The sequence below is a fragment of the Alexandromys fortis genome, unplaced genomic scaffold (genome assembly GCF_014885135.2).
Source record: "Alexandromys fortis isolate MF-2015 unplaced genomic scaffold, M_Fortis_MF-2015_v1.1 scaffold_38, whole genome shotgun sequence".
Classification (NCBI taxonomy): Eukaryota; Metazoa; Chordata; class Mammalia; order Rodentia; family Cricetidae; genus Alexandromys; species Alexandromys fortis.
The window spans coordinates 3,623,759-3,647,603 of record NW_026067916.1 but is presented as its reverse complement, the minus strand read 5'-3'; the positions used below and the strand labels follow the sequence as shown (position 1 = coordinate 3,647,603).

The 23,845-nt window shown below is 38.9% G+C and overlaps 1 protein-coding gene across 6 annotated transcripts in view; it reads right to left on the bottom strand.

The window, feature by feature from the left end:
• Akap9 (A-kinase anchoring protein 9) overlaps nt 1-23,845 on the bottom strand; it is a 119,190-nt gene that overhangs the window by 22,675 nt on the left and 72,670 nt on the right. For all 6 annotated transcript variants that reach the window (XM_050139716.1, XM_050139718.1, XM_050139721.1 and 3 more), the window contains 10 exons: nt 18,116-18,278; nt 17,040-17,252; nt 14,186-14,418; nt 11,987-12,106; nt 7,943-8,119; nt 7,236-7,340; nt 4,722-4,874; nt 4,235-4,417; nt 988-1,051; nt 782-873 (listed from right to left, as the gene is read on the bottom strand). In XM_050139716.1, coding sequence (XP_049995673.1) covers nt 782-873; nt 988-1,051; nt 4,235-4,417; nt 4,722-4,874; nt 7,236-7,340; nt 7,943-8,119; nt 11,987-12,106; nt 14,186-14,418; nt 17,040-17,252; nt 18,116-18,278 — 1,503 coding nt within the window. The remainder of the gene's footprint in view (nt 1-781; nt 874-987; nt 1,052-4,234; nt 4,418-4,721; nt 4,875-7,235; nt 7,341-7,942; nt 8,120-11,986; nt 12,107-14,185; nt 14,419-17,039; nt 17,253-18,115; nt 18,279-23,845) is intronic.

Genomic DNA, 23,845 nt, shown 5'->3' with positions numbered 1-23,845 from the left:
ATATAGTGTGATACTGCTCCACAAGAGAATGATTCTCTGTGTCATGTAATTAAGAGTTTAAGAGTGAGCCCAATGCCCTAACAAAGGACCACCCTCTCTACTTATTGTACAGCACATTAAGTGTGGTATGGAAAGGAATGATGAACTTGTCTTAAATTTTTTATAAGGGAAGAAGGTGATTTTCTGACTTACTGGACCCTGAACAAACAAACCCACAAACAAATGCACTGTCCTAAGCTCACAGGTTATTTCTTTGGGTCATTCATTGCTTTCAACATCCTTGCTTCAGCAGGGACTGTAGACTTTGTGACCATAACTTACACATACACACACTGAGTCAGTGTCATAGAGGGGTTACAAGGGAGAAATAGGGAACACAGTTTAAAACTTCATGTTCAGTTTAGCTTGTAAAAGTCAATTACATAAGAAGTGTAAGGAATACTAATATTGATTACATTCTTTTTCTTAAAGGTAAGTCCGGCAAGCTGAGTGGTGCATAGCTCTAAATGATCTCAAAGCATTCAACTGTCTTGATCACATGGTTAGGAAAATCTGACTAAAGGCAGGCTACAAGAGGTGTGCCAGATGAATCATCTGTACAACATTCAACTCTACTATCTATGGAGCTTAAGAAGTGACGTGAAATAGATTTCCACGGATACTTTTAACTATGCAATTCTTTCTTTGTAGAGGACCTTTTTTCGTAACTTCAAGCTGACTTCCCTGTTCAGCGTGGAGAAGACACTAGCTAAGCTAACTAAGGGGTTTTTGTCTCCAGTACCTTCACCACCTTTGGAACTACAGGTGAACTTTCACATTCTTCTTGACCTTCTGATGCTATGTCAAATGCCTGGTCCAATTCAGAATCAGAATCTAGAATTAAGAAAACAGCCATCTGTAATTACACATGTGCATGCACATGCAAAGCAACAGTTTAAAACAAATACTATTCTAGTTGTTTAAATATTCCAGACTTATGCAACTTACCACTTGAACATGTTTCTCTAGTTTGGTGAGCATTAGAATATGTCATCCCAGGAGTGGAGGATGCCTAATTACAGAAGACAAGAACAGAAAATACACGGCTTGAAAATCAGACCCAATGACTCATTCATCCATTTTCTGATATAGTTAAGGGAGAATCAAAGACATCAATTGATGAACACAGGGAGAGCACAGTTCCTGCTTCAATGCTCATTTGCACTGGAGCAGGAAAATCGACCAAAAGCCTCAGTTTCTGAACCCCCCCCCTTTTTTTTTTACAAACTATGATCAGATTACAAAGTAGTGAGGTTGTTCTCATGGGATCTTTGTTTCTGTTAAATACACACCTTATCACAGAGTACAGATTAAAAGCATCCTCTCAACCTGTTTTCCAAAGGAGGCATAGGTAAAGAAATGATAACAACAGAATTTTTCTTTATATTCAAGACAGGCTTTTCCCTCTGTCACTAATGTTTAAGGTATAGATCTAGGGAACTGATTGAGAGGAACTGAAGATAGGTTGGACGGATGAATTAGGAATTATTTTGGTCATCTTACCAAAAGCTTGCCATCAAATATTTCTGTCTTTTTATAACTGGCTAGTTCTTTGTGAGATATTGATTCAGCTCCAAGAGCTTCATGTTCATCCAAATGTTGATGGTCTCTAGCTGCATGTACGACCTCAGCACTTGTCTGAGGGAGAGTGGAAAGAAACCATCCGTGGCTGTCCAGAGTCCTCCTAACTGTAATGCACATTCACTTAGGATGACTGCCTACACTCAGAGGACAAAATGGCCAGCGCTTGTTAAATCAGCGAGGATGTTTTCAGAACCATCACTTTATATGAAGATAATAAGAGCAATTTTCTGAGACTGATGGTCAATCATGTCAATAATATATATGTAAATGCATACGTATGTATGTATATGAATGTATATATTCAAATACTTCATTGGATCCAATAATTTCAAATTTATACCGTATTTCTCATAGAGTGCCAGACTTGACTAAGATATTTTTTAGATGCTGAAGGTGGAAAGTCCTACTGCCATTTTAATATTTAGTACACATAGTAAAGTGGCTCCAAATGCTGGTAGGGGAAATCCCATATGTAAAATTACTACCCTTTGCAATAGAAATTATTACAAACACTGCATTTCTATTACTTTAGATTGTAAACAACTGAGAAACTAAAATTCTTTGTATTATATTTTGTATAATAAGAATCAGCTATGGTTTCAGATCTTTACCTAAGAAGATATACAGATCTCCAACACATTTTTTTTTCTATGAAAAATGAAATCTCACCAGGTATACAATTCCAAGAGCTAATGAAGTTCCCACATTAATTCAGTGAAATGTTAATGTGAAAACTTTCACTTCTTAAAAGAGATGATGACAAAGCATATGTACAAGAAAGAAATTAAGGCAGAGAATCCCACACAAGTCCCAGAGAATACAGCTTAAATGTAATATTTTTTATATTTCTTCTGTTTCAGTGAATAACTTTACTGATGGGACAGATATCATATTTGAAGACCACAGAACATAGTCTGCACTTATTCCTCTAATGATAATAATTACAGAGTTTAACAAAACTTAATCTGTCTATAGCTTTTGTTCTAGTGTAGGGAATTGCATCTCATACAGTATGTAAGCAAATTAAGAGCCTAACATGGGAGTAATGAAACAGCTAAGCCTCATGCGGCCAATTATGAGCAGCTGGGCTTCAGGCAATCCATCGGATCACCCCAAAGCCTTAGCCACAACCTTTCAAGCCTCCACTGTATGTTACTTGGGACTTCTGTCTGTAAATAACCCCTGCTGTCTCAGAGTGGAACTTCCTGAGCCTCTCTGAGTGTTACAAAATTCACGAACCACAATTCACAATCCAAATGAACTAATGCCTATCCTTTAGGAACACCGTATTCTCACGAAATCTCATCATATATAAGTTGCTTTATGTGAACCAAACACCGGGGTTATCAATCAACTTAATGACCAAAGTAAAGAGTTAATAGAAAAAAAGGGCCAACTGGAGTAGGAAACCAATCAACCCTGAGCACCCTGAGTCTGAACCCAGAGCCAGTAAAAGAAACATGCCCTGGATCTGAGACCTGAGCCAGGGAAAGAAACATCTTTATCCCTGAACCTAGGACCAAAGAAACATCCCCAGACTATGAAACCAGTTACAAAGAAACACATTTTGTCCCTAGAAACAGAACCGCTGGAAGAAATATGCCCTGGTCCCAAGATTAGAGTCAAAAGGCTAAATAGGAGCAGTCAAAAAAACAGCTTAGCCCTGAGATGAGAGCCATTTCTGCCCTTGACCAAACACACACACACACACACACCCTCCGCCTGTTCCCTTGGAGACTGTCTTTTACCCCCTTCCCTCCCTGACAGAGGCAGCCACTCTCCTGGACTCCTTCCCAAATAAATCTTTTTCTCTAAAGAGTCTTGGGTGATGATCTTCATCTGTGGTGCAGAATATAAAAACCTAGCTGGGAAGTCCCTTAGGGGACTGTGCTAAAAAACCTTGCTGAGAAGTTCCCTTGGGGTGGGGGTGGGGCTAAGCAAGGCTGAGCAGTAAAGGTAACAACTTTTGGCTGAGTGGGAGGAGATTTCTACTTTTCTGCAGGGGCTTCTGCTTCAGTGAAGTGTTTCTTGGGTCAGAGAAGAGGCTGCTGATAGCTCTGCTAGGACATTCCCTTAGGGGAACAGGGCAGAGCTCAGCTGTAGAGGCTCTCCATGACAGGAGCAGGATTGCTATATCCTATGGGGAGACCACCCCCCACTGCACCCCAGCTTCAGGTAGCCTGGCCTCCTGATTTTTCTCCAGACCTGAGCTGTCCTATTGGGGCTTTAAGTATAGCCTGGTTTCCCAGTAAGTCAGGATATTTGCAGCTCCAGAGCTGTGGCACTCACTTCCCTACAGTTATCGGAGAGTATTTAAGTAGAAAGAATAAAAAAATCACATTGAAAAGTAACCATGCAAATCTAAAAATCTTAGCGGCTTCTTTTTCTTTGCCTTCCTGATTTTTCTCAGTGTCCTGTTCTAAAGGTTTCTGTAGCTCTAGCACTTTCTCTTCCACTTGTGTTCTTATAGAGAACTAAAATGCATTTCAGGCCCTCGCCTCTCTAACTCTGCTATTCTCACAGTTAATGTGGAGACATCCTGTCAGATGATCTCCATTCTGTCTCTCTGCCCTTTCTGCTTCGGATGACAAACAAATTTGAAGTGGCACACCTCCCTATCTGTTGTTGCAAGTTTAAGCTGATGATGGACTTTAGCCAACTGTTCATTTAACTGGTCAATTTTAGCGTCCTTTTCTTGTATTATTTGTGCGAATTTCCCAAATAACGCAGGCTGATCTGGAAGAGGTGTAGGATCAGATTCTTTCACGATAAATTCCAGCTTTTTCATTTCATCCTAGGGACAAAAATAACTCATAATTATATGATCATTACATGTTATTTTTCAGAACATTTCCTTAATTAAGTCCCATAAAAATAGTGTTATATAATAAAATTAAAATAAGATACTGTATTTCAATAATTCAGAAAATATTTTGATAAACAATCTCAAATATTTTTATTCATGACGAATTCAACTGTCTATGTTGAGCAGCAAATAAGTCCCATTCGCTTTCACTTGCTTACTAATGTTGCTGCTAGCAAATATTTATGGAAGTACGAAGTATTAAAAATGTGAATTGTTTTTATACGCTAATTACCTGATACAACTTATTTTCTTGTTGGAGCTCTTGCAGACGGGTGGTGGACTCCTTTCTTTGTATTTCTAGCTGCATGTGGAGCTCCTGAACCTCGTCGTTCTTATTTTCCAGTTCTTCTCTGAATTGCTCTAATTGCTCTTCTAAGTTAGAAATCTTTAGAACAAAGTTATCCGAGAGGGAAAAAACAAAACCCAGATCATACAAATGCTACTGTCAAACAGAAAAGGGTTCTATTTAATTTACAAAGGATGTATGTTTAAGACATGTAAATGGCAATAAAGGAAAATGGTTTTCTAAGCTGTGTTTACCTAAACATGCTCAAACTATATTTTTCTGTTTTGTTTTTCGAGACAAGGTTTTTTTTTTTTTTTTTTTTTTTTTTTTTTTTTTTTTAAATGTAGCCCTGGCTGTTGTGGAACTTGTTGTGTAGACCAGGTTAGCCTCAAACTCAAAGATATGCCTGCGTAGTGTTTGGGAATAAAGGTGTGTGCCACCATACCTGTCCTCAAACTACAAAAAAGATTGTAAAATTATGTGTAGATGGGTTTTTTGCGGATAGTAACAATCATTTAACCAATTACTTTATAACTACTTAATAGATGTTTAATGAATGGATTTCCACATGCCTATTTAAGTGATGACTTAAAAGCAACTTAAGGTACAGGTGGGCATTTAGTTTTCTGTGGTGCCAGGAATCAAACCAACATTTTGTGCACCCCAGACTAATCCTCTGCCATGGACTACTTCTCTAGCCTTTTGAATTAACGTAGTATAAGTCTCTCCACATCAGTTCTTGAATAAAGAAAAATGATTACGCATAAAAAATGCTCTTTGCTTTCACAAAATAATAAAACCTAAACAAACAAGACCTTTTCAGATAAATACCTGTCAGATGAGCTGCCAGTAGAAAGATTATGCAATTCTAGAAAGGTTCTTTCAACTACCCTCACCTGCATAGATGTCATCATTTGAGCTGATATCTGAACATCATTTTGGCTATTATCTAAACTATTTCTGTATCTTTTAAAGCTTGTTTTAACACTTCTATATTATTTAAATCTAACAATATTTGAAATATATTTAATGTCCTGAAAAATTATACTCAGAAAAACATGTAAGTTGAACAATTTTAGGACTGGCAGATGGCCCATTTGGTAAAGCAGTTGGTGCGCAAGCATGAGATCTACTGCGTCCATGTAAAGTCACCAATTATGATAGCACATGCTTGGAATCCTAGCTCTAGGGAGGTAGAAATGGGAGGATCTCTGGGACTCACTGACCAGCCAGGTCCAGTCTAACGGGTGAGTTCCAGGCCAGAGAGATGCCCTGTCTCAAAAACACAGAGGCAAGGATGGAGTTCTAGGGATACGACTCAGTGGTTAAGAGTACACACAGCTCTTACAGAGGACCCTAGTTTGGTCCCTAGCACTCATGTTAGGTGTCTCAAAATGTCATGCATCTCCAGTTCCAGGGCAGTTATATCCTTGTCTGTATGTACTCTGGCTGGGGGACACAGATTCACAAGCACATATCTCATAGAAACACACACAATTAAAAAAATAAAGATAAATCTTCGAAAAATAAAAGAGGTGGACAGGTCCCGAGGAATGATTCCAGCGGCTGAGCTGTGTTTCTACACAAAGGTGCATGAGAGCATGCACTCCTACACACTTTTGAGAAGTCATATCCACATTATTAACATGTAATCCAGAAAGAAAACTTTTAAATATATTATACATTAAGTAGGAAGTTGAATCTGCTTTTGTAATAATAATGAATTCTCTCTTTTAAAATAGGGCCTAACTATGTTTCTCAGCCTGACTGGGAACTCCAGGGGTCCTTGCACCCACCTCAGTCTCTTGAGCAACTGGATTGTAACACCATTCCTAGACAGATGTGATTCTCTTCAAGCACGGGGTCCAGAAAAACGGGAGGGCTCTTATTCTTCCTGTTGTGGTGGCTACTGCTAGTATTTGTGATGATGGGGAATCCAGGTGCTTGCACAAGCTGGGTTAGTGCGCTCTAACAGTGAGCTCCATGCTCGATCCCAGTTACTGTAACCTCGACCCACTATGCTAACAACTGCCTTACTTATGAAGGAGGGCAATAATCTCTCGGGGAAATATTTTAAGTAGTAACAACTTCAACAACGGAAGCTGGCAAAGACGTAGCAGAGCAGCAGTGACAGACTGCGCACACTGCGGCCGCAGAGAGGCACGAGACTACCGTGGCCCCACACTACCAGCTCTCTAGTCTCCTCTTCACTCAGGCCACACCAACTACACTGGTTTCTCTTTCATCTAAATGTCTTCCTGCTTCAAGGTCCTCTCTCCAAGAACACTGCCTTTATTCGCTCATCTGTTCAGAGTATAATCTCCAAGGTTAGTCTTCAAGGCAGTGAACTGAGAACCAGGGAACTTTGCTTTCAGACAAAAATGCCCTTCTGTTCAAATGATACTTTCAAAGTAATTGATGTAAAATAATTCAAACCACATTTAAACAGAAACTCCTTACCTCCTTTTCCTTTCTGTCAATAGCATCCCGTTCAGCCTGCAACTGAACTTCTAAAGATAATCCACGCTCAATCTCTACACCTCCAGACTGCTTCTGGTTGTTTATCTAAAAAATACATTAGGAACTTTTTCAAAACTTCAGACATTACCCTGACAACTCATTGCAACATTTTTATTTATTTAGCAGTAACTCTATTTCTCCAACTTAAAAGGGGGAATTCTACATTTGAAAATATTCAAAAAGGTACAAGTGTTCAGTCTTGAATGCATTTTTCATAAATCAAACACAAACTGCTGATATTTAAAACTCAATCTTCATATAAAACGAAAGTCTCTTCTCATCTGCCTGATATTTAAAACTCATTCCTCAGATAAAACAAAAGTCTTTTCTCAGCTGCCTGCCTCCAAGCTTTCTCGGTCTATTCTTCTATTCACTCTGCTCCTGTAGAATAATGGGAAGGACTTCATTACATCTTAGTCTGGACTCGGGCTAGAGTCTAAAATTTAGCTCATGGTCATAAGTGACAAGTAAAATTGTAATGAACTCTTTTAGCTTAACTAATCTTCCTGTATCACAGACAAGGAATGCAAATTATATCTGGAAGGAAAACAAACAGAGTTATGAATATACACTGTTTCATAATGTTGAAAGGTAACACCACTCTGTAACTAAGTGTGGCTGTCACCAAGCTCACGTGGTCCGCGCACCTCTGCTGTGGACTCAGCACTAACAAGCAGGGCGTGCTCCAGTTCCTGCCTCCGGCACTGCAGCTTCTCTATCTCGGCATCACGGTCCTGCACATCCCTCTGCAGCTGCTCTTTGCACAGCAGCAGCTCACTGCACTGGTCTGCTTTCTCTTTGAGATGACCAGTTAACTTTTCAATCTGAAAATAGAATGAAAAGTGTTTTTAAATGTAGGGCATTCGTAATTATTAATTATTTATTTCTTAAAACCTGCTTTCTGGGGCTTGAAAAGGTATCTCAGTGGTAAGAATTGTGTAATATATGCAAGGTCTCAGGTTTGATCCTCAGTATCCCCCACCAAAAACAGGGATTTTAAAATATGTTACTCTTATTATAAATAAGGATAGCAATGGCCATCTCTACCAAAAGTGACATTTTGCATACTGATAAGACTTGGCAAACTAGTACAAAGAGAAACACTATTGCTTCACAGAACTCATTTAAAAACATTATTTCTCCTAAGATCATCACGACTTCATCCTGGAATAAAAAGAAAAAATGCATTTTGAATAATGTGAATTATCTAAAGGCACAATACACTATAGGCTAATGATGTAATAAAGATGGCAGACTTGCAGCTCACTTGTTGCCTTGCTGTTAGGTGAAGAGTATGTCCTAAAGTCTTCTGCATATTTCATTTGGGAAGAATTATTTGGCAAAGGTTTAGTCTGTACACTCTCTGGGTTAGAAGAGATGAGAAGACATATACGAAGGAATTTGAATTTCTTAAGTGGTCCTTCTCTGCCCAAAATAAATAGCAACTGTTCCGAGTCTTATCTTTTAGGACTGATATACAGTACCTCAAGTGTTGAACAACAGAAACGGGAGAATATAGTAAGGATTAATAAGACAGTTTATGGACATACTCATCAAGGAGGAAGTACTAAAACATTGTAATACAGGAAATACTATGTTTCAGTGAGACACTTTGAAGAAATTACCAAAATGACAACACTTGCTCTCAGGAAATTAAAAAATGAAGGCATAATCTAACTACAGTCTCATGGATGGTAGTAATAAAGCTCTTGAGGAAAACTAGCAAGGACAGGAGGAGAAGAGTCATGAAAGCAGACAAGACAGCAGGTGTGATGAAATAATGCAATAGGTTTCTAGGTAGTTTCCTGATCGGGAAGAAAACAGAAGGCAGGGAGGCACGCACAGCCTTGTCAGATGTCTCAAGTTCCATAAAGACATAGCCAGTTTTGTCAGCCTAAGACAACTCATATCACACGAAACGACCACTTAGGTGAGTGGTTCTGGACCCCTGTGATGGTTGAATGACACAATATTTTGTTTTCTATTTCTTTAGAATTCTTGGAAGTAAAATGAAACCAAGTCAACTACATGAAAATTATAATATTTAGAATTAAAATTATTTCCAGAAATACACCATAGTTAATCTAAGTGTCTACTAAGGCCATGCCAATATCCCGATAAAGTGTAAGCTTTTCCGTGGGCTAAACAACTTGGTCACTGTAATCAATAAGCAATGACCCAGTGTTTGCTTTACCTTAAGTACAATCTTGCTTTAGCAGGAAAAGGCTTCTTTACATTTATACAGGGAGCCTGCCCTCACCTACATGGCACTCATGCAGTCAACAGAGCTCTGGCTACATTTATGAACTTGAAAATGCAACAGTGGGGGTGAAGGGCATGGTGAGAAGGATCAGCAGGTGCCAGCCTACTGACTGAAGTTCCATCCTGAAATGCAGGAAGAGAACTGATCTCACAACTTGCTGTCTGACTGTGACATGTGTACTGGGACAGCATCCTATCGTTAACACACACACGAGAGAGGGTGAAACACACAGACACACGGAAAAATATACACACAGATACACAGACACATAGAAACACACATGTATACACACACACATACAGAAACACATAGACATACGTAGAAACACACACACACATACACACATACAGATAAACAGACACAGATGCACAAAGACACATACAGACAACATACATACAGATACACATAGAACAACACACAGAGACATAGATAGAAACACACACAGACACATACAGAGAAACATATAGAAACACACACAATTGAAGAAAGGGAACAAAATCAGCAGAGAGACTGGTTAGGATGCTACCACAACTTTCCAGACAAATAATCCTAACAGCTAAAATGTATGGAAATGAACAAAAGTGGAAACCAGATAAAGTACAAATTTGACCTACCATCAGGATGGTGACTGGGCTGAGAAAAAGAACAATTGAAGAATATAGGTTTGAAGCAATGGAGGATGCATAAAAGATATGGAAATTATTGAGATGAAGAGGAGTATAGTATATATGGTAAGAAAGGCAAGCTCTTCTATGGCTCTACTGTAAGTGGAAGGAGATGACAGTTGAATATTTAAGTATGGAGCTCGACAGATATGTTGAAAGGAAGCTACAGATGAGATCATTGATACATGACTTCTGGGAAGGAAAAGAGACCTAATCCTGTGCCTTGGGGTGCTCCATCACTAATTCTGGTCGGTAGAAGAGAAACAAATGGGAGAGAAGACCGATGGAGCAAGGGTATTGCAGATGCTAAGACAACACAATGCCTCTAGAAGACTTTATGAAGCATCTCTGAGCAGCTGTGTGGGTGAAGGCAGGAGTGATTTCTACAAAGCCAAGAGGTGCTAGGAAGCCTAACAGAAACACTATGAATGGAACAGAGGGGAAACTCAAGAGGTAATGGATAACCTTCATAGCAAAACATTTTTTTTTACTGAAAATATTTTGCTTAAATATCCTGACCACAAAATGATAGGTGTAAAATAAAAATTCATTAACATGATAAAAGGAGTGAATAGACAAGTTGAAGGATTATATGCTACATTCCTAAACATTCTGTTGCCCAGACAGGACAAGTAATGATCACACCCTAGAGCAAAACATACTGTAGGCAAATCACTTCCTGGATGGAATCCATAATCATCTCTCTTTAAATGCAGCAGAGGGTAAAAACCCAAAGACAGAGGAGCTGGAAACCTCCCTGGAGCAGATTCAAGAGAGAATGAGAGATTACGTAGCTAAGAGTGAATACAAATGACTTTTTTTATTGTATTCATTCAAGTCCTTGTGTGTGTGCTTGTTCATCTGAACATGTCACAGCACACACACATACTTCAGAGAACCAGTTGCAGAGGTCAGTTCTCTACCTCTACTTCCCAGGAACAGATTATTTCCCTTGGCAGCAAGCGCCTTTACCCACTGCCTTAGGGCTACAATTGCTGTATGAACACCACGACCAAAAGCAAGTCGGGGTGGGGGGTATTTGGCTTACACACCAGCACTGCTGTTCATCACTGAAGGAAATCAGGGCAGGAACTCAAACAGGGAAGGATCCTGGAGGTAGAAGCTGATGCATAAGCCACGGAGGGGAGCTGCTTATTGGCTTGCTTCCCTTGGCTTGTTCAGCCTTCTTTCTTATAGAAGCCAGGACCACCAGCCCAGGGATGGCACCACCCACAATGGGCTGGGCCCTCCTCTATCCATCATAATGGGCTGGGCCCTCCTCTATCCATCATAAGAAAATGTCTTACAGTCAGATCTTATGCAGACATTTTTTTCTCGATTGAGGTTTCATCCTTTTAAATAACTCTAGCAAGTGTCAAGTTAACATATGTCTTGCTGACCACTAAACAACCTCAAATCTCTTTTATCAGGAATGAGAATAGAGAAATGAAGAAGGAAGTTTATTCAGTTCTGTAATACACAGAAGGGAGTAATTCCAAATTTCAAACTTCCTTCCCTACCCGTTCCCCATATTGGTTTTGAACAACAAACTTCAAATATGCTAGGTAAATACTCTTGAGACATATTCTCACTCCAATACAGTGCATTCTTATGGTTACCAGGTGCCTCATATTTAAATAACACTTTTTTTTTTGGATTTTTGTCATTGACAAAAAGAACTCACTTTTGGGTTTTTCCAAATACCTTGTTTTACACTCAAGATAAAATAAGTGCAAGGGAGGACACTATCAGCAAGCTCTTACTTCTCTGGCTTGCTGCTCACTGCCAGGTTGAGGTCGAGGCACCACCTTAATTTGCTGCTCCAGCTTCTGTATTTCCATTTGGAAGATATCTCTTTCATGTTCCCTGTCCACTGTCTGCTCCTGAAATTTAACAACAATGTTAATAGTGATAATAGTGATGATTATGTTGATATTGGGTTGGGCATGCTATGTAAACCAGTCTGACCTTGAAATCACAAAATTCGCCCGCCCCTGCCTCTCAAGTACTGGGATTAAAGACGTGTGCCACCATGCCCAACCCAATATCAACAGTTCTACATCTGATCTTTTTCTCATGTTTTCCCTTTAACTTAATGTTTTCAAATGTAAGAAAGGAAGGCAAGAGGCTTGCACTCGGAGCTCTCCCGAATCCCAGTTGCATGTGCTTCCAGGAGGGCTGTTGTCCTGCGACACTGCTGATGGGGTTATCTTCAAATGCAAGCAGCTGCTTGAAAAGAGGGCTGTTTTCACGGAACTGGGATGGCGTTCCCTGATTCTACACCCCAGCCTGCTGGGGGTGATGGTGGGTGGTTGTGTTGAAGATGAATTTCCAGGTGGCATTTGGAACCCTATCTATCAGTGACCTATTGACATGCCCATATTAAGCCACACTGGTTTCTTTGGAACTTTTACAGACTCAGGGCTTTGAAGAGTCATATGTTTGCCATTTGGAAAATAGCAATTTATCTCAAATCTCCCTAACTCTAACCTATTTCATCATGCAATATTTAATAATCAAACCACACTAATTAAGGCCCCCCAAAATCTGGTTCCTGCTCACACACATCAGTACCAGCACCTTCCATAAACTGCCAGATGACTCCAGCATGCAGAACTGCATTGTGGGTACTTAGTCATACAGAATGCTGGAAGAAACCTGTATCCAGAAGCTAATAAAATTAGTGACTTTTGTTGTTATTTAAAAAAAAAATAAAAAAGAAGAAAACACATCTTTGGAGGTTATAGTACATTGCATATTTGGGCTCTTTAACAAAAACTTGAGTATTTCAAATTATTAGCAGTACTATCCTTTTTACTAAAATAATGTTAAATGTAGAATAAGAACAAGGTGAACTTGTACAAAGGAGGAATCTATTGTTAAATCAGTTTGAGAACAGGTAAACAATATAAATTAGTTTGCTTAATCCTATTCTAGATGCACACCTAAAATTACAAAATGTATTCCACTGGTTCTCGGACAAGTGAAGGTCCCTGGCTGCTGTGAGCAGTCCTGTCCGCTGTGAAGGTGCGTTGCTCGCACTGGTCTAATAAAGAGCTAACTGGCCGATAGGTACGCAGAAAGAGGTTAGGCAGGACTTCAGGGCAGGGATAAAGGAGGGCGGAGAGAAACAGATGAGCATGCCGTACAGAGTGACGGGTTAGGACGCAGATAAGCAATGTGGGTTGCACATTTATAATTAATAATAAGTCTGTGTGGTTACTTGGGAGCTGGCTGGCAGGACAGAAATATCAGCCTACACTGGCTTATGAAACCCTAAAGATGCCCTGTGCGAGAAGTCAAAAGCAATGAGGTCCCAGGTGAGGATGGTGGCAGCAGGACAGCGGTGCCTGCCCCAGTGCTATGTGCCACACCCGGAGCTGTGCCCACCTGCTGTGATGTGCCTCCTATCAAAAGGCAAAACTAGAAAAAGCTTAACTTTGAATTTGGAAAACAGAGCTGCTTAGGGTTATTCACAACTAGGAGTGCTTTTAATTTCTTTATAAAAATATCCATTAAACATGGTTTTGGTTTTTTTTTGGGGGGGGGGGGACACTTTCTCTGTGTAACAGACCTGGTTGTCCTGGAATTCACTCTGTATACCAGTCTGGTCTTGAACTCACAGAGATCCGCTTGCCTCTGCCTCCTGAGTGCTGGGATTAAAGGTGTGCACCAACACCACTCAGCTCATACTTAATCTTTGTGTTGCTAGGCATTCGATTCAGAGACTCCTGAATACTAAGCAAGCATGGATTGTATCACCAAGTTGTACCCTCAGCCTAAGTGGTCATCCAGCCACCCACCCAATCCATCCATCCATCCACCAACCCACCCACCCATTTAAACACCTACCTGCCCCATCTGTTAGTTGTCCATCTGTCCACCCACCCATGAATTCATTTCTGCCCATCCAACCAACAAAGACATGATTTCAAAATGTAGCTCAAGCTGAAGATACTTACATCAACAAATTTTCTCAAATTTTCTAGTTGTTTCTCCAGGGCTTGGTTTTGCTGCCTGAGGTCTGTTACTTCGGCATTTTTCTCTTGCTCCATTTCTATTAGCTTACTGATCTTTTCTTCAACGTCAATTTCGAGAAATTTAACTTGATTCTGGAGTTCACTGTGTACTTTTTCTGCTTGGCATTGTACTTGGAGCTTTTCTTTCATTAGCTTTTCTGTCTCATGAAGAAATCCTGTTTGCAAATACAGCACAATGCACTTGGGTAAATAATGATTTATGATATTATGATAATGAAGTCACAAACTAATACCTTTAAACTTTATCTTCATGAAGCAAAAGCTGAGAATTACTTTACATTAAAAATTAAATTCTTTTTTTGGAATATCAAAATACTCCTACACAAGAAAGTTAACTACTATTAGGTAGAATGAACGAAAATAAAAATTTCTATTACAGAAAGGTATTTTTGTGAAAACAATATAGTAAATAACAGAATAATCCATTTTTATGATTAGGGAAAGAACAAAGTTCAATTGAATTAATACATAAAACACCGACCACATTTTTAACCATAGGCAACACTGAGTCTGTTCCAAAGCCAAAAGTCACCTTCATATGCATACATAATAAACCCAGTAAGCAAATACTGTAAATCTTTAACCAGGAAAAGGGGAACATAAAGAGGAAGGAGACGACAGTCAGAATTTATGACTAGTGTTAAGTTTTATTACATTAGATCCATATCCTGAACTACCTTTTCATGTTTACATGCTTGCAGCAAGGGAACACGTATGGGACTGGTGTGGTTAGTGCATGAGGAGCACATTCAATTCCTACTTCCACACTTTTCTCTATGTGACATTTGATAAGACGGTCTTCAGTCTCACTATATGAGCAACTGGGGATGAAATTAATATGTGTATAAAACAAGTGTCTGGGGTATAAAAAGGATTGTGTGAAGATTAGCTGTTGTTATTGTAGGTGATAAAGTATAGACAGCAAAGAGAAAAAGAGAAAAGAACCTTCTAGAACTTTTATACTAACTGATGTGCCACCATTGTGATCAGATCTGGAATCTATAGAGAACATCTTTTCTAAAATAATATCACTATTATATGTTAGTGTATTAAAGTTAATCAGCCACAAAGCCTCTTAGTAAAGTAACTGATTCATTTGCTACCATCAGCTTACCAGCTCTTCTGTTTGACAAGGAACACTCTGAAGAACCAGAGAGCTTAACTCATTCATAGAACAAAAATAGTTTGTTTCTTAACGATACTCAACATTTCTTTTGAGATATCAAAATGGTTTTGGACTCTGGGCAAAAGCAGATGAAATAAGATGATGCTAACTATGAATCTCAGATGTTAATAGTAAAACAAAACGTTTTTATTTTAAATTAAGCTGTGTTACTGCTGAAAAAAAACATTGTAAGTATGAAAGAAACACAACAGAGAAACTGCAAAATTAGAAATGTTAGTTGAAAACTGAGGGTCACCCAAATTTTAAGTTGTGAGTCTACCACCCAAAAACAGTGCATGCAACTGCACACACCTCCTCCAGGAGCTGCAGCAACTGCAGCATTTATTGGCCCTAGGAGAGTAAAAACAAAATTACAGTTATGTCTTCTACTTCCTCAAATATGATAATGAACAGCTGTACACATTAAAATGCTGACATCACTGGTTATCACTGTGTTACCCAGAGTCTTTTGCAAATTTTGTATGTATTTATGAGACCTTTTAACCTTAAAAATTCCAGCCCTGAACTTGAGTCAAACTAATCTGAGCCATCTTCCCCCAACACACACACACACACACACACACACACACACACACACACACACACGAAAATATAAGTTTTATTTCTAAGTTGATGAAAATAGAGAAACTCCAAGTATATAGATCCCAACTGTGCATTTAAAATCAAAGAGGGTGTGATAAACAGGAGTCAGAGTCCACGGTCACAAACACAGATATTCACCACTCAACAAGCTTTAAAATCAAGATGTAAAAACTAGCTATTATAAAAAGTTAAATGTTCTTTGAAGCCTCCTGAAGGAGATGTCAGATATCTGCTGGGTCTCTGGGGCTTGCAAGCTCACATAGCCTACACCTACTCATGACCAGCACCAGATCAGTGTTGATAACATTTTCATCACCTGTCTCCTGTAGAAGGAGCAGCAGGCCGCTTCAAGCTGCCAGGCTCACGGCCACCGGCTAGCTTTACTCAAAATAATTACATGGAAACTGTATTCATTTAAACACTGCCTGGCCCATTAGTTTTAGCCTCTTATTGGCTAATTCTCACATCTTGCTTTAACCCATATTTAGTAATCTGTGTAGCACCAGGAAAGATCTTAACCTGTGTCTGTCTCAGAGAGGAGAGGCATGGTGTCTGCCTCACTTCCCTTCTTCCCAGCATTCTGTTCTGTCTACTCCGCCTATCTAAGCTGCTGTCCTATCAAAGGCCAAGGCAGTTTCTTTACTTGACCAATGAAAGTAACACATAGATAGAAGACCCATCTACACCAGTCTCCTACTAAAAGAACTCTGTTGTATCCATTTCCAAAACACACAGCCTCATTACTTTCAGCCTTTTTCTTTTTGATAAGATGTTGGAGCATAAATAAATATCTTTTCCTGTTAAAAGATAATATCCTTAAAAGGCAAAATAGAAAATGATTCCATAAAAATGGCTAATAACTCATTTGCTTTTAAAGTATATTTTAAGATTTTTCAAGTTTGTATATAAAATATATAAATAATTGCACTTAAGAGGATTGTCTGTCGCATGACATCTGAAGAAGAAAAATAGAAGAGGAACTATATGATACAAAGTCTCAGTACATACGCTGCTCCACTGGGCCTGCCATCTCTCTCATTGCCGCCTTCTGCCTGGACAGCAGCTCTCTCTCCTCCTGCACTTGCTGTTGCTCAGCTTCCAATTCCTGCAGTCTCTGGTTCGCATGTAACAATTGCTGCTCTAGATGATCTATCACATACGATTTTTCCTGGATTTCTCTTTCAAAAGCAAGTTTTTCATCTGAATATCCATCAATAATATCTATAAGACACAAAGCAGGAGAATGGAATTGCTTCTAATTTAAATTTATGATCAGGTTTTGATTTTTGAGATAGGGTCTCACTATTATACCCTATGCTAGCCTTGAACATTGTGATCCTCCTGCCTCAGCCTTCTAAGTGTTGAGATTGCAGATGTGTGTGTCTAGGCCAAGCTAAGCATTAGGTATTAACAAGAAAGACATCCTGTGAGCAAACTTTCTATGGCTCCATCCTATTGAAAGCCTGCTGCTGAGCTTTACTGTCATTTTCAGTAATTGTTCTTGTTCACTGCACATAAACACGGAATCTATCTAAACTGTCTAGTACTTGCTATACTAAAGTACCACAACACACATATGCAGTTCAGTTTATCAAACAGACAGAAACAGACAGGCTCCTGGGAGCTTAAAATACAGCTTGTGAATTGGATCACATTTTAAATATATTAGAGAAGGTTGATATAACAATTCTAAAAGGCCAACACCCTCAATAGTCACAGAGACTAGAAGAGGGCTTTAGGTTAAAGTCTGCGACCACATTTAATAATGACCTTATACTGTACAAATAGAAACCTTAGCCTTAGTTTCTCATTTTTAAGGAATTACCTCAGACTCACCATCATCTACTTTTTAATCACATAACTTTTTAATTTTATCTATAATTCTATAGATTCTTTTTATAACGTGTGTGTATGCATTCTTAAATTTTTTTAACTGCTTAGGGAAACTCAGAGGACAAACTATAGCCATTTTTCAAAGTTCACTTTAAGTTAGACTGGGGGTTTACAAACCAGAATATGCATCCAAATCTCTATTTTAGGACTGAAACATCTCCTTTCTCAGTGACCAGAGGCAAGGCACTTACTTTCGGCTCTATTCAGCTCCACAGCCAGCTGCTCTCTAGCACTGGACTCATCCTGAAGTCGCTCCTGGAGTTCTTCTATGCATCTAAGTGACTCCTCTGCTTCCTGTTTCTGTCTAACCGTTTCACACACCAACTGGGTCTGTGTAACTTTCGCATGTTCAAGCTAAACCAGGAGGGCAAGAGAACACAAAGGAAGGTAAGTATTGGGAATTCAGTATTAAATTAGTGGTTCTCAACCTTCCAATGCTGCCACCCTTTAGTACAGTTCCTTATGTTGCAGTGCCCCCCAATCCTAAAGTTATTTTCATTGCTACTTCATAACTGTAATTTTGTTGTTATGAATTATAATATAAATCTGGTTTTCAATGGTCTTAGGCAACCCCTATGAAAGGGTCATTTGATTCCCAAAGGGGTTGAGATCCACAGGTTGAGAACCACTGTTCTAAGTAACTGTCCAAAGAGCCACATGTAATTATTCTTGTTTTAATAAGACACTTAAAATATCACTTAAAACATTATTTCAATGAGAATTCATATGAAATGGAAAATATCACCAAAAAGGATAAAACTTTTATGTAAACACATTTAACTGGGAAAAGGATTTATTCTTTTAAAATGCAAAATACATTTACTTAGATTGTAAAGAAACATGACCAGAAAGTATGAACTCATCCGTACACAAATACCTTTTTCAAGTTAGCTGCAACAGCTATTTCCAAAAGTATCCATCACTTCTGCATATGCACATGTAAATCTCTCCAGGAAACTGTCACCTAATAAAAGTTGGAACTCTCTAAGAGTTCAGATTATAACCAAAACAGGTGCATTTCTTTCCACATTTCAGATTTATTACAGAAATTCAATAGAGGATTTAAACAAAATAAAATCCTGCTTTACATGAATGAACTGCAAAACCCTTGCTTTTATCTCTCATTTCACAAGATGTAAGCTAGTCAGCATGACAGTATACACAGAAATTTACAACAAGAACAAGAAAAAGCAAAACAAAAACTTTGAAGCAATAAAACAAAATAAAGCTATGAAACAAATTAGGATAAAACACTGGGTTCATACTTCACTGGAATAAAAGATCCTCTTCAAATTTTCATCTCAATAATTAAGACTTGAATTTCTTCCCCACAGGTAGAGCATGACTGATCCCTACCATGGGCAACAACATGCAATACATATAAAAAATAAAATAAAATTCAGAGTTTTAACTTTTCAGCAAACAGTGTTAAACTATGCGTAAAGCATTAGTAAATATTCTGTCACTTTAAAAATTGTTAGTGAGGCAGCAAAACTATGCTTAAAATCATCTGGCACAGTAAATATTAGCTACAACTTATAAAGCCATGCAAGTCATAAAAATGCTAAATAGCCCATAGAGAATGTTCACAACATATTTAAAGATGCTATGAACCAGAAGTCCTGAACATGCAGGCATTTTTACACTGAGCATTTGATCTTAGGAGTGTTCACAAAATATACTTCATGTTAAAAGCTAAAAAGGTTATTTCTCTATGAAATTAAAAAGCTTATTAAAACAGAAAACAAGTCCCTGCGGTCGTAAAAAGCATTCAGAATACAAGTTCCCTTTACTATGTCTATAGCTATGGCCAATAGGGCTATCACATCCCCAAGTGGCACAGCAATTCCCTAGGCAATCTTAGGCAGCATAAAACCAATTTTCTCACAGACATTCACTGATTTTTTTTTTCTTCTTATTTTGGACCAGTATTTCAAACACACACTGTTAAGGACTGGAAAGCTCTTTTTAAATAGCTTGACTGGTACTGAAGAAATGTAATATTTAGCTTACTGTACTATCTTAAGTCAAAAGCAGTGAAGTTGTGGTCTGAGGAACAAATTTAGCACTTCTGCCCACCTCAGGCGTGTGAGCAGTAATACCAATGACAGTCAAGCTAGCGTCTGGTCCAGTGACCCTCTATATAGACAGTGACATTTTCAACTCATTACAGTGCACTACATTGTTAGAGTACTACTGTATACTTACTGAATAAGGAGGGGTGGGCAGTGAAATTTTAGAAATAAGTTTTAATATGTGTCCATTTCTTTTGTGAATAAAATGAAAAATAGAAATGTTGATAATTACTGAGTTCTTTTCATCCAAATGTTCAGACAGAGGATAAGGATACGGCAAAGGCACACGAGATTCAACTTCATAAAAGTCTACCTCCTGTTCTTCCAATGAGGAGCCACTGAGCTGGACAGTGGTCAAATAGGTCCTGGAAGAACCCATTCTATAAGAGGTGCCGAGCTTCTTCTGCTCCATCAGTTTTCTTCATACTTACTACATTAAAGTTCCTTTGAATTTATCAAGACATTCTATACTAGTACAAAATTTTCTTTAGTATTTACAATTATAATTCATAGAAATACAACAAAAAGCTGACACAAAAGTTTAGCTTAAAACAAAAGAACTATCCCACAAAATCCATCAAGCCAAAAACCAAAATAGAAGAAAACCCCCACAACCCAATAATAAATGCAACAAACAAAAAATATAGTTCCAACTAGAATAATTAAATCCTCGACAAATGAAAAGTATAAAACAAGGATCTAATTAGCCAAGCAACAGAATTGCTCTCAGTATCCAATGTGTCTAAGGTAATAAGCAGGCCTTCCAAGAAGATCTTGCAGGCGAGGTCAGCTTGTAAATCTTCATGGTAGCACTTGAGAAATGCTGCTGACTTTCTCTAGCTCTTCAAGCCTCACAATTCAAAAAGAAAAGCTCCTCTCAACTGAGCTATTCAAATAACCCCATGCTGAGCCAAAGGAGGAACAGGCTAGCACAGAGGGTGTGGTTAAAGTCTGTACCTACAGTACGTGGACAGGTAGGATGTGAGTAAGGATGCCAACACAAAAGCCTGCCTAACAGGATCCAAGTCTCACTTCAGAGCTTTGAAAAGGGTGTTTAAACAAGTTTATAAGGCTTTGGAGATAAGCTAGTGTTCTCCGTCCCCACTAGAATGCTGCTTTAAGAATATAAAATACAAAGTATGATTGTGTTCCCATTTCTAATTCAAGCACATCAAAAATCATCAGTTCTGAAAAACTGAATTAGAACCTGTGCTGTATTTCCTTAGAAACAAGACATTTAAGAAGCCACTGGCTTATACAGGTTTTGGCTACAACCCATTTTCAGTTTCTAGAGTGCATGTCAAGGGCAATTTCCTTTTAAAGCTGTATTACATATATTAGTTAGCAATCACATTGCCGACAGCAGCCCACGGGTCCTGACTAAAAGCCCATGTTGGTCGTGATCAACAGCCCGTCTCCGCAGCTACAGAAACTGAGGCAACTGTGAGTGAGAGTCACTCAAAATTTTAAAAGATAAATAACTTACTTAAAAATAATCCTGACAAAAGATTCTCAACAATGAAAGTTGCTTTAAGTAACAGAGATTCATTTTGATGCTTGTTTTTTTTTTATTCTGTAACTAAATATGCGAAACCCACAAAAAAACTATATCTAAATGGAAAAACGTACACTAAAGAAAGAGGTAATACCATGAAAACTGATTTCACGGTCACTCTCATTTCATAGTCTGTGCTGGTATTCAAATCTTTCCTAGCAAACTAGTAAGCAGGGCAAGAAAAACAAAATCAGAAGACCATGACCACCACCCCCACACACAGGGGAGAGAGAGAGAGAGACTGACTCTCTTCATAGGAAGTCCAGGACCTAAGGGTAATGGCTCTGGTTAGGAGCAGTGAAGCAGAGAGGTGTCTACATGCTGGGAGTTCTTGCTGGCTACAGATGCTTATGCCCTCCAGTTGCTGGAAGTGTCTTCTCATCTATATAAGATGGAGGAATAACACTATTACTGCTGCAGTGAAATGTAATTTCTCTCTCTCTCTCTCTCTCTCTGTGCGTGTGTGTGTGTAGGTGGAAGCCCAAGGCAGAAGTCAGGAATCATCTGAATTACTCTTCCATCCTTGTTGAAGCGGGGTTCCTCTATCAGACCAAGTTTGCCAATGTGGCTTGCCTTGCTACATTGTGTGCTCTGGGGCCCCCTGTCTGCTGGGACTGGAATTACAGATGAGTCACCAGACCCAACTTGCACTTTGTGAGTTCTGGGGATCAACTCAGACCTTTGTACTTGTGTGCAGGTGCTGTAACCAGGGAGCCATCTTCTTGGCCCTGCATTTAATTTACTCTTAAAAGATTTTGAAACCAGAGGACAACTTGGGGTCCACTGTTCTCTGCCTTACTACTTGAGATGGTCTCTACTGAACTTGGCTAGGGGGACTGAAGTAATCCTCCTGTCTCCAGTCTCTCTCCACAACAGGGATTATAGAAGAATGGGGCCAGGCCTGGATATTTACAGTCACTGGTGGTTCAAGCTCAGGTTCTTGTGGTTGGGCCTGAGAATATTCTTATACACTGAGCATTATCTCAGCCTCTCTACTGTGATTTTAATGAGGTTTCAGAAGATGCATGTTCAGCATAAAAATTCTCCCTTAAAATATTCTTTCCTTAAAAAAAATTCTTTCCTTATTTCCTTGGCAATTAGTTTATTTTGATAATCTGTCATTCTGTTTCTCATTTCTAAAGAAAGAACAAAACCATGTAGGTAAAAAAATATTCTTCATCTACTGTAAGACTTATGTTGGGGTAAGAATTAAGCACACAGGTAAAGGAAAAGAGGAAGAATATGTAACAGATCAGGATGATTTAGCATGGCGAGAGATTCTTGATAATTGTGGTGGTTTGGATGGGAATGATCCTCACAAGTTCAAATATTTGAATGCTCACTCACCAGGGAGTAGAACTATTTGAAATGGATTAGCTTGCAGACTAGGCTATAGCTTGTAGCTATTTCTCCAGCACCATGCCATGCCTTCTGCCATCCTCCCCACCACAAAGACAAAAGACTAAGTCTCTGAAAATGTAAGCTAGCACCCAATCAAACACTTTCTTTTGTGAGAGTTGTCTTGGTCACAGTGTCTCTTCACAGCAAATGAACAGTGACTAAGACAATAACAGTGAGCCAGGCGGTGGTGGCGCACGCCTTTAATCCCAGCACTCGGGAGGCAGAGGCAGGCAGATCTCTGTGAGTTCGAGACCAGCCTGGTCTACAAGAGCTAGTTCCAGGACAGGCTCCAAAACCACAGAGAAACCCTGTCTCGAAAAACAAAAACAAAACAAAACAAAACAAAAAAAAAAAAACCAAAAAAAAAACACCAAAAAAAAAGAAGTGCAGTAACTGATGATAAACTTTATTAATCCATGTTCATGAAGAAGACCCTCAATTAAAATAGTCTAAAATATGTTTTATTGCTTTTGCCCATTTATAGAAGCAGGCACACCTTGCTTATATTTATATAAAATGAAAGTCTATAAAAAGCATTCCTTTATAACCAGGAACAGAGATTAAAGTAAGAAACTAAACACACTAGGGGCTGGAGAGATGGCTTCATGGAGGAAGCACCTATTATTCTTGCAGAGAACTGGAATGTGATTCCCAGCACTAACATGGCAGTTCATAACCAAATGTAAACCCAGTTACCCTGAGACCCTCTTCAAGCCTCTATGGGCATCAGCAAGTGTGTAGTATACATGCATAAAGGCAAAACACCCATATACATCAAACAAAACACTAATAAAGAAACAACACATAGATATATGTATGCACACACACTAAGGTAATTAGTAGGAGGTTTCTCAGAAAATCGGGAACACAATCTTCCTCAAGACCCAGCA